General features: G+C 40.1%; 1 protein-coding gene across 1 annotated transcript in view; it reads right to left on the bottom strand.

The window, feature by feature from the left end:
• Positions 1–16,870, bottom strand: part of SRD5A2 (steroid 5 alpha-reductase 2) — a 140,002-nt gene that overhangs the window by 31,246 nt on the left and 91,886 nt on the right. The window contains exon 2 of the mRNA XM_082252083.1: positions 9,259–9,422. Within this exon, the coding sequence (XP_082108209.1) occupies positions 9,259–9,422 (164 nt within the window). The remainder of the gene's footprint in view (positions 1–9,258; positions 9,423–16,870) is intronic.

Genomic DNA, 16,870 nt, shown 5'->3' with positions numbered 1-16,870 from the left:
AGCATGACAAAATGGGAAAAATATCAAGGGGTATGAATACTTTTTCAAGGCACTGTAACATGTACTATTGACATTGCTGGCCAGCCTCTTTCCCCTGAAGATGTCTGGGTAGAAACAAAACATGTTTAGTGAGACTTGCTTTGTGACATCATCATGCCACCGATGGAATGACATTTGAAAAACAAAATGTGATTTTGTTTTAAAAATACTGCACTATGGTATCCTCCTGTTTTGTTCTCTCTGTCCTGTATGTGAGTTTTAATGTGTAGTGTAGTGTATGTGGACATCATAGCTGTGTGGCAGCCATGTGCATCCGATCTCCTTCTTTTGAGATTTATACCATCTGATAAGAAACTTTGGAGCACATTTGTTCCTGTGGACACCTTACTTTTTCACAGGATCTGATGTTTGGTTTATTGTGAAATTGATTTCACTTTTTCAAATGGGACTTGCACCATGTTTGTATTGCATATATTGATTTCACTCTGCATTGGGTATGAGGACTCCATGGGACAGTCCACTGCCAGAACATGGGGAAGCACTGTCTGCCATAGAGGTAAAAAACCGGGTAAATAAAAATGCTTTTTCCCTCTCCTAGACCTAAGTTTAAGAAATGTAGAGTAATCTTTTAATAATTTAATAATAATAATGAATCTTTTAATAATAAAAAGCAATGCTTGAGCCTCATTAATTGACTTGGGCAAGGGTGAGATGATACCATTGTTCTGCTGCCAGCAGAAGGAGGCATTTCCTCGGTTACCTCTGCCCTAGTGATCAGGTGGCAACATTGAAACTTTGTAACCAGTCACAAAGTGACAGACAATTGTGAACATAGCCAAGAACTGTACAGACACCAGAGTTTACATACCTATATTATCTTTGAGCCAATATTTTAGTCCATTAATAGATGTTGACTCTGGATACTGCCTGAACAAAGATGTTGCCTTTTTTGTGGGAAATCCGACAAAGGCATTGTCAGGGGGAGAACTCTGATCTCTGTGTATGATAAGTACATGTAAGCGATATACAGTATCTACACAGCCTACATGCACTTAAATAGAACTAAAGAGAAAATTCAGTTTGGATAAAGTAACGGAGTGGGTACAACCTGTGTCAGGTTTTTGTGCCATCTGTGTCCTATTATGGATATTTTATGTCTCTTCCTGTCCTTTAGCAAAAACAGGAAGTGAGTGGAAAAAACAAGCTTCCCCAAAGGAAGTTTTCCCCTCTACTATTGTTTCTTTCACTTTCGTTATTGATGATAACTGTTGAGAACAGGTCCTGACAGGACAGGACCTGAATTACCCCCCACTCTTTATCCAAAACAGAAAAAGTAAAGTGGGGGGCTCACATAGAGTGGGAAATGGCTAACATTTTTGTAAGCTATTTATTTGTACATGTTAACAAATGATACCTCACTTACTCCTCACTTACTCAGTTTTTTGTAGTGGGTGTAGAGCTTGTACTGCTCTTGTGGCAGCTATACATTGATGATAGCTGGCAGGCCAAATTTGCAATTAGGGATGCACCGAAATGAAAATTCTGGGCCGAAACCGAAACCGAAAATTCAGGATGCCCTTGGCCGAAAACCGAAATCGAAACCGAAACCGAAAATTACTTTTTTCCCCAAATGATTTTAAATAAGTTATCTGACACTGACTGACTGACACTGACTGACTGACACTGACTGACTGACACTCACTGACCGACACTCACTGACTGACTGACACTCACTGACTGACTGACACTCACTGACTGACACTGACTGACTGACACTGACTGACTGACTGACACTGACTCACTGACTGACACTCACTCACTGACTGACACTCACTGACTGACGCTGACACTGACTGACTGACACTCACTGACTGACTGACACTGACTAGCTCGCACGCTGCAATTAGAAGGGGATGAGCACTAGGCTGTGAATCCGTTCTGCTACTGACACTTATGCAGGACAAAAGGGGAGAAACTGTTTTTTTTTTTTTTTTACAGCACATATCAACATTACCTTCCTCCACAGCGAGCACCACGTGAAGGCACTGAAGGGAGGAGGTGGGTGGAGCATGCAGCAGTCGGCGCGGAGGAGAATGAGATCCTCCTACACTCTGCATTCTGGGTCCCTCTCCCCCGGGACGTCACTGGTCTATCAAGCTGTAAATCACAATGAAGGCACAGGCATCGGATCGCAGCGGACAGGGAAGTTAATAGCTCACTTTTTGCACGGATCAGAGGCCATATATTTTCGGCATATTTAACCCCCCATTGGGCCGAAATTAGAGGGTTCCATTTTCGGCCGAAAATATCGGTGGCCGAAATTTCGGTACATCCCTAGTTGCAATTCCTGCAATTCCAGAGTTTTAAGCCGATCATAGATGGTTTGAATCTCGGCTGGTTCAGCAGGAACCATGTACGGGCAGGCTGAATGTACCCAAGTTGATGGATCGGAGCCGGGAGAACACAATGACTCGATGGGAGGGATTCCCCCATCCATCAACACTGTCTGTGTTGATGAGGGAATTGACACCCGTGGCTGCAGGAAAGAAATTCGCTCTGTCTATGAACGGTCTTACTTATAAAAGACTGCCAAAGTTTCAGAACAAAACAATGACCCACTTTGTCTGTGTGACAGGTTAAGGTCCTGTCTGTTATCATGACAAAGGGTAATTTTGTGTCTCCTAAACAGTGCTGGGTTTTTTTTCTATGGAACTTCAGTAAAACACTGGAATTGCAACTTTGCAGTTCTGGCTATAATATCAATAATATACATACTGTGTGTGTGTATGTATGTGTGTGTGTGTGTGTATATGGTACTAAAATCGATACCTAAAACTTTTTGCCGTGCAAAGGTAACGGTAATTGGTACTGGAGAGTACTTGAGCACAAGTATCGGTACTCATACTCGCCAATAAAAAAACTGTATCAGTGCAACCAGAGTATATATACAGTATCTCACAAAAGTGAGTACACTCCTCACATTTTTGTAAATATTTTATTTTATCTTTTCATGTGACAACACTGAAGAAATTACACTTTGCTACAATGAAAAGTAGTGAGTGTACAGCTTGTAACAATGTAAATTTGTTGTTCCCTCAAAATAACTCAACACACAGCCATTGATCTCTAAACCGCTGGCAACAAAAGTGAGTACACCTCTAAGTGAAAAATGTCCAAATTGGGCCCAACTAGCCATTTTCCCTCCCTGGTGTCATGTGACTCGTTAGTGATACAAAGTCTCAAGTGTGAATGGGGAGCAGGTGTGTTAAATTTGGTGTTATTGCTCTCACTCTCTCATGCTGGTCACAAAGAATTGTTGCTCTACAAAAAGATGGTCTAGGCTATAAGAAGATTGCCAAGACCCTGAAACTGAGCTGCAGCATGGTGGCCAAGACCATAGACAGGACAGGTTCCACTCAGAACAGGCCTTGCCATGGTCGACCAAAGAAGTTGAGTGCAAGTGCTCAGCGTCATATCCAGAGGTTGTCTTTGGGAAATAGACGCATGAATGCTGCCAGCATTGCTGCAGAGGTTGAAGGGGTGGGGGGTCAGTCAGCCTGTCAGTGCTCAGACCAAATGCAGCACACTGCGTCAAATTAGTTTGAATGGCTGTAATCCCAGAAGAAAGCCTCTTCTAAAGATGATGCACAAGAAAGCCCGCAAACAGTTTGCTGAAGACAAGCAGACTAAGGACATGGATTACTGGAAACATGTCCTGTGGTCTGATGAGACCAAGATAAATATTTGGTTCAGATGGTGTCAAGCATGTGTGGTGGCAACCAGGTGAGGAGTACAAAGACAAGTGTATCTTGCCTACAGTCAAGCATGGTAGTGGGAGTGTCATGGTCTAGGGCTACATGAGTGCTGCTGGCACTGGGGTGCCACAAAGTGAGTACACCCCTCACATTTTTGTAAATATTTTATTATATCTTTTCATGTGACAACACTGAAGAAATGACACTTTGCTCCAATGTAAAGTAGTGAGTGTACAGCTTGTATAACAGTGTAAATCGGCTGTCCCCTCAAAATAACTCAACACACAGCTATTAAGGTCTAAACCGCTGGAAACAAAAGTGAGTACACCACTAAGTGAAATGGTCCAAATTGGGCCCAAAGTGTCAATATTTTGTGTGGCCACTATTATTTTCCAGCACTGCCTTAACCCTTTTGGACATGGCGTTCACCAGAGCCTCAAAGGTTGCCACTGGAGTCCTCTTCCACTCCCCCATGATGACATCACGGACCTGGTGGATGTTAGAGATCTTGTGCTCATCCACCTTCCATTTGAGGATACCCCACAGATACTAAATAGGGTTTAGGTCTGGAGACATACTTGGCCAGTCCATCAACTTTACCCTCAAATTCTTCAGCAAGGCAGTGGTCGTCTTGGAGGTGTGTTTGGGGTCGTTATCATGATGGAATACTGCCCTGCGGCCCAGTCTTCATCATGCTCTGCTTCACTATGTCACAGTACATGTTGGCATTCGTGGTTCCCTTAATGAACTGTAGCTCCCCAATGCCAGGAACACTCATGCAGCCCCAGACCATGACTCTCCCACCACCATACTTGACTGTAGGTAAGACACACTTGTCTTTGTACTCCTCACTTGGTTGCCGCCACACATGCCTGACACCATCTGAACAAAATAAGTTTATCTTGGTCTCATCAGACCACAGGGCATGGTTCCAGTAATCCATGTCTGCTTGTCTTCAGAAAACTGTTTGCAGGCTTTCTTGTGCATCATTTTTAGAAGAGGCTTCCTTCTGGGACGACAGCCATGCAGACCAAATTGATGCAGTGTGCGGCGTATGGTCTGAGCACTGATAGGCTGACCCCCCACCCCTTCAACCTCTGCAGCAATGCTAGCAGCACTTATACATCTATTTCCCAAAGACAACCTCTGGATATTACCCTAAGCACGTGCACTCAACTTCTGTGGTCGACCATGGCGAGGCCTGTTCTGAGTGGAACTTGTCCTGTTAAACCGCTATATGGACTTAACCACCGTGCTGCAACTCAGTTTCAGGGTCTTGGCAATCTTCTTATAGCCTAGGCCATCTTTATATAGAGCAACATTTTCTTTTTTATCAGATCCTCAGAGAGTTCTTTGCCATGAGGTGCCATGTTGAATTTCCAGTGACCAGTATGAGAAACAGAGAGCGATAACACCAAATTTAACACACCTGCTCCCCATTCACACCTGAGACCTTGTAACAATAATGAGTCACATGACACCGGGGGGATGGCCCAATTTGGACATTTTCACTCAGGGGTGTACTCGCTGTTGTTGCCAGCGGTTTAGACATTAATGGCTGTGTGTTGAGTTATTTTGAGGGGGCAGCAAATTTACACTGTTATACAAGCTGTACACTCACTACTTTACATTGTAGCAAAGTGTCATTTCTTCAGTGTTGTCACATGAAAAGATATAATAAAATATTTACAAAAATGTGATGTGAGGGGTGTACTCACTTGTGAGATACTGTATATGTATATGTACATATATATATATATATATATACACATTTTATATATATATATATATATATATATATATATATATATATATATATATATATATATATATATATATATATATAGTACAGACCAAAAGTTTGGACACACCTTCTCATTCAAAGAGTTTTCTTTATTTTCATGACTATGAAAATTGTAGAGTCACACTTCAAGAGGCAGTCACCTGAAATGGTCTTCCAGCAGTCTTGAAGGAGTTCCCAAAGATGCTTAGCACTTGTTGGCCCTTTTGCCTTCACTCTGCGGTCCAGCTCACCCCAAACCATCTCGATTGGGTTCAGGTCCGGTGACTGTGGAGGCCAGGTCATCTAGTGCAGCACCCCAATCACGCTCCTTCTTGGTCAAATAACCCTTACACAGCCTGGAGGTGTGTTTGGGGTCATTGTCCTGTTGAAAAATAAATGATGGTCCAACTAAACGCAAACCGGATGGAATAGCATGCCGCTGCAAAATGCTGTGGTAGCCATGCTGGTTCAGTATGCGTTCAATTTTGAATAAATCCCCAACAGTGTCACCAGCAAAGCACCCCCACACCATCACACCTCCTCCTCCATGCTTCACAGTGGGAACCAGGCATGTAGAGTCCATCCGTTCACCTTTTCTGCGTCGCACAAAGACACGGTGGTTGGAACCAAAGATCTCAAATTTGGACTCATCAGACCAAAGCACAGATTTCCACTGGTCTAATGTCCATTCCTTGTGTTCTTTATCCCAAACAAGTCTCTTCTGCTTGTTGCCTTTCTTTAGCAGTGGTTTCCTAGCAGATATTCTACCATGAAGGCCTGATTCACACAGTCTCCTTTTTAACAGTTGTTCTAGAGATGTGTCTGCTGCTAGAACTCCATGTGCCATTGACCTGGTTTCTAAGCTGAGCTGCTGTTAACCTGCGATTTCTGAGGCTGGTGACTCGGATGAACTTATCCTCCGCAGCAGAGGTGACTCTTGGTCTTCCTTTCCTGGGGCGGTCCGCATGTGAGCCAGTTTCTTTGTAGCGCTTGATGGTTTTTGTGACTGCACTTGGGGACACTTTCAAAGTTTTCCCAATTTTTCGGACTGACTGACCTTCATTTCTTAAAGTAATGATGGCCACTCGTTTTCCTGTACTTAGCTGCTTTTTTCTTGCCATATTACAAATTCTAACAGTCTATTCAGTAGGACTATCAGCTGTGTATCCACCTGACTTCTGCACAACTCAGTTGATGGTCCCAACCCCATTTATAAGGCAAGAAATCACACTTATTAAACCTGGCAGGGCACACCTGTAAAGTGAAAACCATTTCAGGTGACTACCTCTTGAAGTGTGACTCTACAATTTTCATAGTCATGAAAATAAAGAAAACTCTTTGAATGAGAAGGTGTGTCCAAACTTTTGTCTCTACTGTACATATATAGTGACAGGACGAGACTGTCACTATGAGAAGATAGGAAAATGTGACATAGGATTCACATTTAGGGTAAATGCGATGTTCCAGACTAGTGTTTCTGGGCAGAGAAAGGTGAGTATTTGGCTTTCTCTGGATTCTGTAGTTCTGGATCGGAACAGCCAATCCTGTGTCTAGACTTAGCTAGACACCTAAAACTTGGCTAAGTATACAGCTATGCAGTGTTGTTATACTGTATACCCAGGTCTAAAGATAGCTTAGGGCTCCCAGTTTGGAGACAGAAGGTCTCATCAAGGGGTCAGAGGGCCCAGCCAGAAGCCAAGAGACAGAGGGTCTCAGCTTCAGGAGTCAGGTCGGCTCCTATCTGGGTGTCAGGAGAACTCCAATCCATAGGCCGCCAGAAGTGGGCCGTGCAGCAGGATCCTGTGACTAATGGCAAGAGAGCCAAGTATCCAAGAGAATTGGACAACACAGTCTGGGAGACTGGTAAGACGTACAGTGTAGTACCACAGTTGAAGCTGGGTGACCTTATGAGCCAGGTGGCTCTGCATTTTCCAGTGTATGTATTCTGCAGAAGCTGGGGAAGATCCCCTGGGTGGGAAACTTTATACTGGACTGTCATTTTGCTTTCTGCTGTTATAATAAAAGTGGGCTACCAGGCCCTTAAAAATAGTTGCTGGCTGCCATGGATTTACTATATAGATGCATCTGTCACAAGAGCTAACTACACCATGTCACAATATACCGTGTTTCCCCAAAAATAAGACCTGCCCTGAATATAAGACCTATCGTTATTTTCAAGGAGGGCTGCAATATAAGCCCTACCCCGAAAATAAGTTTAGTGTTTGTAAAAATCCTAGAATCTACTCTATTACTGTTTTATATAATGTCCAGTGTGTTTCTGTAATATGTAAAAGCAGAAAAAACACTGCGCTTCAGGAGAAGAAGCTAACACCTGAAACAATAGTACAAGTTCCAAATAAAATAATCAAAACAAAATAGTGTAGCGCTAGATTATGAATATCAAACACCTATACCGAATCAAAGTATAATGTTAACATAAACGGTCCAAAAAATGAACACTAAAAAAGTCCACAAAAGAAGGTGATGACTGAAACTAATTCCCAGGAAAGGAAGAGCTCCAAATAAATGAAGAAAGGTGAAGATCAGGTGTGCCCAGGAGTAGAAATGAATCCACCAGACAATAATGTGAGAGATGGCTCCCTTACCAAATAGCTCTTGCCAATAGATTATAGGTTGGCCAAGACATTCTTACAACATCGCTGGAGCTTGAAGGACCTCAGGTGAGTATTAGGGGGGCTGAGGGGGGCTGCCGCACAAAGAAGGCTTTTTATCTAAATGCACAGAAGGAATTAAGATAAAACAACTCCTTTAAATGGTTTGTCCCAACCCCCGATAACTGCCACTTTTTCAGGAAAGCTTGGTCTGTTAAAGGGAGTTGAATATAACAGGTTACAGGCTGGATCACCAGGTGAAAATAAAGGAAAAAAGCTTAATAAAACAAAAGGAATGCAGCCGCCACATTTAAGAATTGGTAAACTGCAATACAGTATATTGCATTTTTATTTTGGGGTTATTTTATGCTTGTTAACCTTAAGCTAAAATGTTAAGAAGGATCAAAATCCTAATGTGGTATGTATATGTATTTACAGTATATCAGTAATTCAGATTCAGAATACTTTATTATTCCCAAAGAGACATTTTTGATTATTGATCTTTTTAAAACACTTGATAATATCATTTGCCTCTACAAACTGCTTAAACTGTATTTTAACTTTAATTTATTAAAGAATGGATTTTATTTTTTATTTTTTTTTTTTGCCTTTAATTCCAATTCATACAGTATAATAAAGAATAACTAGAGGCAAAACTTTTTTGGGATTTGGATAGAGGGTGAGGGGTTAGAACTACAATCAGAATTTGATTTCTGTCTATGTCTCCGAACTGCCCTAATTACTAATATCACGGGGAATGAATGTGAGGGTGAATTTTATAAAATTTTTTATTTTATAAAATTTTATATTGCCACAGTAATAGAGGAGAGATCTCCCAATTGGGACATTTGTTCCCATGATGATAAGAAGGAATTTTCCACACATAAGAAGCATATTCTAATTGTTAAGTTGAGTCTAGAAGACAGAAGTGAGGGGAAATCTCCCAAATGATCCAGGAATAGATATAATTAATATCACTGTAGGTATTCCCATTGCAGGGATTGCTTTTTTTGATTTTCAACCGTTTTTATAACCTATTGTTTGCAGGAGACTGCGATTTTCACCATAATTTCAAACTATTTTTTTCATGTTTAATGAAACAAATTACCTGATATAAATCGGATGTCTGTATACCAATTCTGTGGATAGGTTGCAACATAAACCATGCAATGACCTTGTAAGAAACCATTGTATGAACAAAATATCACTGCCAAAATGACTATGTATAAAGGTGTAGGTCTTCCTCTTGTGATTGCTGAATAGATAAAGGACCTAGAGAAATGTAAAGATACAGAAATTAAGAGATCGTGTAAATTAAACCACACACATTCAATACTACAGCATGTTAATAGTAACAAATGACATACAGTACAGAATTTAAAGAAATTGTAATTGTGCTTCTCAAATTCATATTTTTAATAATATGGGAAATGATAAAACAATGGCAATATTAATTTTATGCATTTTTTTCTTATTTATGTTTGTAGCCAGGGAAATGTTAAGAATGATCAAAATCCTTATTTGATATGTATATGTATTTACAGTTTGTCAGTAATCTTTTTAAAACACTTGATAATATAATTTGCCTTTACACGCTCTGTATAAAGCTTTTTTCCATGCAAATACAACTGTATAATTTTTATTTCTAAAAAATTGAATTTTAGTTTTTTGGTCTATATTTCCCAATTCATACAGAATTCATACAGTATATTAAAGCGGTGGTAAACTCATGCACAGTGATGCTCTGCATTTAGGACATACAGTATGACGTGGAATGCAGAGTGCCATGCCACGGCTGTGGCTGCCACACACATGCGTGGAGTGACGTCATTGTGGCCCCGGCCATTCAAACGGCTGTGGCCCACGAACCCAGAAAGGAAGATCAGGTGAAGATGGAAGTGCCAACACTGAAGGGCTTTCTTTGAAAGGGAAATCTGTCATAATGTGCTAGTATGTGGTGCATACTGTACTAACACACTGAGGCATAAACATGGAGGGGAACCATTTTTTTTTTTTTAAGAATAACTAAAGGCAACATTTTTTTTTGGATAGAGGTTGAGGGGTTAGAACACTGAATCCTATTGCTGTCTATGTCCCCATTAGGAACATTCACATTCTAAATGCCCTAACTAACACTGTTATTCAAAATGAATGCAAGGGTCAATCTAAAATGTTGCATTGCCACAGTAATAGAAGGGAAATCTCCCAATCAGGATACTTTTTCCCATGATGATAATAGGGAATTTTCCTCACATCAGAAAGATATCCTCATTTTCCCACACCACTTATGAATAAAAATATATTTAAAGTGAAGCCCAATAGTTCAACAAAATAAGAATTATTTTTCACTATAAATATATGTGTACCCAACTCAAAACAAAAAAAAATCAAAAACTGCTACATGCAAAAACTTAGTACAAGTGTCCATCACTAAACAAAATGTCCACAGTGCCACATCAATATATGAATCAAAAGTCTTTTATTTGTTATTTGTGCATGAATAAAAGTGATTTTAAAATCCTTTATTTGTCTGTATAAATAAAAAAAATATGTCACCCAATGTGCTTGGTGCCTGCTTCTCATAAAGACATGCTGAGTGATTTCCACCACCTTTCACTCTATGGGCTCACCTGCATTTATGGGCCTACACAGCCCACTTTTAAAAATTGTGTAGCACTGCCACCTGAAGACCAACAGATTGGCATCACCTCTGTAAAAGAAACCACTCGTCCACCTTCGGGTGTACAGAATCACAGACTCATCAGTACTTCACATGACTTTCTCAAGGGGATCAGTTACTCTATTGTGGCGCACGAGTTTAAGTTGACATGAAAATGTGAGTGTATATTTACAGCATTTTTATTAAAGAGGTTCATTTTTATGGAAGTAAGCACAATATTGTTTTTTATGTTCTGGATTAAAGTATATCTCAACTCAATAAACAAAAATGTCCACAGTGCCACATCAATATATCAATCAAAAGTCCTTCATTTATCTTTGTGCATGAAGAAAAGCAATTTCAATATATTATATTTGTCCGTAATAATGAATAAATATGCCACCCAATGTGCTTGTGCCTGCTTCTCATAAAGACATGCTGAGTGATTTCCACCACCTTTCACTCTGTGTGCTCACCTGCATTTATGGACCTTCACATTCCTACAGTGGGGAAAATAATTATTTGATCCCCTGCAGATTTTGTAGGTTTGCCCACTTACAAAGAAATTAAGGTCTATAATTTTTATCATATGTGTATTTTAAATGATAGGACCAGAATATCAACCAACAATCCAGAACAAAACACATGATATAAATGTTATAAATTGAGTTGCAGTTCAGTGACTAAAATAAATATTTGATCCCCAAGAAAAACATGACTTAGTACTTGGTGGAGAAACCTTTGTTGGCAAGCACAGAGGCAAGATGTTTCTTGTAGTTGGTTACCAGGTTTGCACACATCTTAGGAGGGATTTTACTCCACTCTTCTTTACAGATCTTCTCTAAATCCATAAGGTTTCTTGGCTGTCACTTGGCAATTTGAAGTTTCAGCTCCTTCCATTAATATTTTCTAGAGGATTTAGGTCTGGAGTCTGGCTAGGCCACTCCATGACCCTAATGTGCTTCTTCTTGAGCCACTCCTTTATTGCTTTGGCAGTATGTTTTGGGTCATTGTCATGCTGGAAGACCCATCCACGACCCATCTTAAGTGTTCTGGCTGAGAGAAGAAGGTTCTCATCCAAGATTTTACAATACATGGCCCCGTCCATTGGCCCCTCAATGCGGTAAAGTACCTTTAGCAGAGAAACCACCCCAAAGCATCATGTTTCCACCTGCATGCTTGAATGTAGGCATGGTGTTCTTAGAATCATAGTCAGCAATTTCTTCCTCCAAACACGGCAAGTCAAGTGAATGCCAAAGAGCTCAATTTTGGTCTCATCTGACCACAACACTTTCTCCCAATCCTTCTCTGAATCATTTAGATGTTCATTGGGATGACTGTACATGTGCCTTCTTGAGGAGAGGGACTTGCCATGTTTGGAGGAAGAAAAATGCTGACTATGACCCTAGGAAAAAAAAGAAGGGAGGCTAGTTAGCCTCCCCCCCACCACCCAATAGAGATTATCACACTCCAAACTGGTCATGTTTGTTATTAGTCGCTAAGATTTTATTTTTGTGTCACATGAATGTGTACTTACTCTTTTGGAACTCCCCGTTCTTTTTGTTATTTTGTACTAATAAAATTATATTCTTTTACTGTTATCTCAGTGTGATGACCGTTTAAAGTCCCAACAAGAGGGCTCTTTGTTGCATTTTATGACCCTAAGAACACCATCCCTACAGTCAAGCACTGAGTTGGAAACATTATGCTTTGGGGCTGTTTCTCTGCTAAAGGTATAGACCGACTTTCCCGCATTGAGGAGCCAATGGATGGGGCTATGTATTGTAAAATCTTGGATGAGAACCTTCTTTCCTCAGCCATATTACTGAAGATGGGTCATGGATGGGTCTTCCAGCATGACAATGACCCAAAACATACCGTCAAGGCAACAAGGGAGTGGCACAAAAAAAAGCACATTAAGGTAATGGAGTTGTCTAGCCAGTCTCCAGACTTTAATCCTATAGAAAATTTATGGAGGGAGCTGAAACTTCATGGTGCCAAGCAACAACCAAGAAAGGATAAGGATTTAGAGAAGATCTGTACAAAAGAGTGGACCAAAATCCCTCCTGAGAAGTGTGCAAACCTGGTAACCAGCTACAAGAAACATCTTACCTTTGTGCTTGCCAATGAGGGTTTCTCCACAAAGATCAAATACTTATTTTACTCACTAAACTGCAACTCAATTTATAACATTTTTATCCTATGTTCTTTTCAGAATTTTTGGTTGATATTCTTTCTCTATCATTTAAAATGCACCTATGATAAAAATTATAGACCCTTCATTTCTTTGTACATGGGCAAACTTAAAAAATCTGCAGGGGATCAAATAATTATTTTCCCCACTGCATGTGTAGGTCCATAGTGCACCTTCCCATTTTAAGGGGCTTCAAAATACCTCTTAAAATACATTTTCCAAAATCAGAAAGGATTATGCCTAAACTCCAATGGATGTAAGCATCAACTCAGAACATAAAACAAATGATTGTGCTTATTGGTGTAGCGCCCTCCCAGCCTCCAGAGGCCTGGTGGTGACCCCCAGAGACAGGGAGGGCTGACATCCCTCCTCAGGGTGCAGATTACTAGGCATGGTGGGTGGTGAACAAGATAGAAAGATGGGCGCCAGTCACTTTTATGCTTAAACAAGGAGAAGTTAATTTCTCACAACAGGAACAAAAATGGGAGAGAGGGGTAGGGCACAGGACACCCTTAGTTAAAAACGGCAGATTGGCAGACTCCTAAGACAAATTGAAGAATAGGCAGACAGCAATACTGAAAAAGAATCTTTAAGCTTGGACTGACCTGAGAGGCAACTCCTCTCCCCTGGGTCCAGTCTCCTGTAGCTATCTGTACTTTGTAGCATCAGCTGTCTCATATAGCAACAGCAGGTAACTCATGGAAGGTGCAGGAATTCTGTGGATGATTTCATCTTGACGCTTTCCCAGGCTCACCAACACATGGCAAAGTCACCTCTGGTACTTCATCTCAGGTCTACATCCTTTCCTTCACTCTACCAGGCAGTGTGCAGGCTGTCCCTTGCAGAGCCCTGAGCACATGGTTAGGCCTCAGACTTCAGGCCTACCCGGCAGCAGCTATTCCTCACACACCCACCCAGACAGAGGTCTGGGTGGTAAGAGACAGATCACCTGACTTCATCAAAATAAATAGTCTCTCCCAGCATGCACAGCTACCAGTGTGATTGGCTGAGAGAAACATACATATTCATAACCTGACTTACTGTAATTCATCACACTAATGCCAAAGGTAACAGTGCCACCTATTGACAGAAGGGAGAAATATAGCCAAACCAGGATTAGGAGGGAAATCCAATGACCACAAGACTATAAATCAGCCAGGCTAGCTACCACCTAGCACAGCTAAATTTACTAGCAACCCTGCTTAGGACAAAGGTGCTACATTGGCATAAAATGTTCCCTCTTTATTAAAAATGCTATAAATATACACTCAGGTTTTCATGTGCACTACAATAGAGTAACTGATCACCTTGAGGAAGTCATATGACATAGTGACGAAATGCATCAGATAGAGTCTGTGATATCATTCTCTAAACACGAAAGTGGACAAGCAGTGTCATTTACAGAGGTGATGCTAATCTTTTGGTCATAAGGGGGCAATGCTTTATGAGTAGCAGGCACAAGCACATTGGGTGGCATTTTTTTTTTATTTATACAGGCAAATAAAGGATATTAAAATCACTTTTATTCATACACAATGATAAATTGAATGACTTTTGATTCAAAAATTGATGTGGCACTGTCGGCAATTAGTGAAGATTTACTAAAACACACAAACCCTGGTGCAGTTGTGCATAGTAGCCAATTAGCTTCTAATTTCAGCTTGTTCAGTTAAGTTTTGACAATAAGCCCTCATTGAAGGCGGCTTTGAAATCGTGTGACTTCATCTGAACTTGCACGATTTCAAAGCTGCATTTTAGTCCAACTTTGGGGACGACTTGAAAGACATCTGTGCGGATTCATCACAGATGTCTATTAAAGTCGCCTCCGAAGTCACCAAACATAGTGCAGGAACTACTTTTGGAAATCTGTGTGGTGCCACACTGATTGGAACAGTGCCATTGCTGGAAATAGGCTGCAATTTGTCATGTGATTTGACCTGTCAAATCGTATGTCAAATCACGCTGATGTCCACGGGGGCTAAAACTTGGAAGCTGATTGGTTACTATGCATAGCAGCACCAGAGTCTGTGTGCACACGTTTTAGTAAATCTCCCCTTTGTTTATTGATGGACACTTGTACTAAGTTTTTGCATGTAGTAGTTTTTGATTTATTGTTTTGGGTTAGGTACACATATATTTAAAGTGAACAATAATTTTTCTTTTGTTTAAATGTGCTGAAGTGCGCCGCACTTTAAATATATTTCTTGCATAAGTGGTGTGGTGTGCAATTAGTATTATATGCACAGGTGATTTTAGAATTAGTAGGATTGGTTGCGCAGAGGTTTATTTTTTTTATTATTTGATCCCCATTTTCCTGGGTGATGATGCCATCAGAAATATAGTACAAAATTTGATCCCGAAAACAACGATTTCACCTCACCCGAAGAAAGCACATGTCTTGTTCTCAGATCAAAACCATGCTGGTGTGTTTTTTGTTTTTTTTAATTTTCTTTTTTTTGAAGTTGTATATCATAAAATAATAAAGTACAACATTTCAAAGGAGATTTCCATAAGGCCAGGCCCGTTCCAAAAAAGAATTGGTTAACCAGGCAATGATTATAATTATGGCTAGAAAATTTTTGACCCATAATGACCTATTAGTATGAATAGCAGAAAAAGATTCATGGTAGAGAAATTGGTATTGCTACCTTGGTAAAAAACAAGAAAGAAAAGAGTAGAGAAGAATACTACAGAAAAGAGAAAAGAAGCAAGAAATGGTATACTTCACCCCACCGGGCACCCTTATAAAACCCTACACTGGTAAAGCACCCAAAAGTGATTTTCAAGAATATGCTCATGGTTCCAATAGATTCCAGGGAAGCCAGATCCTATTAAATCTTGGATCATTATTTAAAATGAGCAGTAAAATATTCCATGTTATAAACATCATGAATTCATTTGTATAAATCTACTTGAGATGGAGGCAATGATTGTTTCCATTTCAATGCAATTAAACACCTAGCTGCCGTTACAACATGGTTGGATAACTTGATAGTAGTTTTAGTCGTGTTTGGTAAAGGTAGCCCGAGTAAAAAATACACTGGATCCTGTGGGATCGAAAAAACCAAAGAACAACTGCAGTAAGGATCTGGTAGTCTCCCAAAATGGTCAAATTCTTTGACCATACCCAGTATATATGATATATTGTTCCTTCTGATTCACCAAGAGTAGAATTGATAGCATGTAGCATATCAGGGGTAAGGTACCAGTGAAACAAAATGTTATATTGGTTCTCTTAATAAAGGGTACATAAAGATGTTTTATTTGCATTATCCTAGATATTCTGCCACTCCTTGAGTTATTCCCAATGTACGTTCCCATTTGAGCATATAACTATGTTTTGGAAAGGGCATTGTTTTAAGAAATGTGAGCAGGCAATAGATGAGAAGGTGTTGATGTTTAGGGCCATCAAGGCGTATTCTCTCAAAGGGAGACAATTTTGAAAATAGAAGCTTATCAGCAAACATTTGAGCGTAGTGCTGTATCTGGAGATGAGAGAATAAAGCCTTGGATGGTAAAACATGTTTAGACTGTAGAGGCCGAGAAAAACATTGGGACTTTAATTGAGGCACCTGGTGTGTGCCTCCATCCCTGTGCATAAACATGCTAAAGAGAAAATAGTGGGACTTTATATGAGACACCCAAGTATAGTATAGTAATGATTTAGTGAAACTCATGACACATAATAGTACATACATAAATGATCAAATTGTCATAATCATATTTATTAAATACAAAATACATGTGCATTGGTAATAACACATATGGTATAAACATCAATAATCAACAAGAATGATCAGTTTCATCATGATAAAATCAATGTCACATACAAGTTGAACTAAAAACCGAAAAAAACAATAAGACTGA

This window comes from Pelophylax lessonae (genome assembly GCF_965119305.1).
Source record: "Pelophylax lessonae genome assembly, chromosome: 3".
In the NCBI taxonomy this organism is placed as follows: domain Eukaryota; kingdom Metazoa; phylum Chordata; class Amphibia; order Anura; family Ranidae; genus Pelophylax; species Pelophylax lessonae.
The sequence above is the reverse complement of the archived record's forward strand: the minus strand, read 5'-3'. Positions and strand labels throughout refer to the sequence as shown.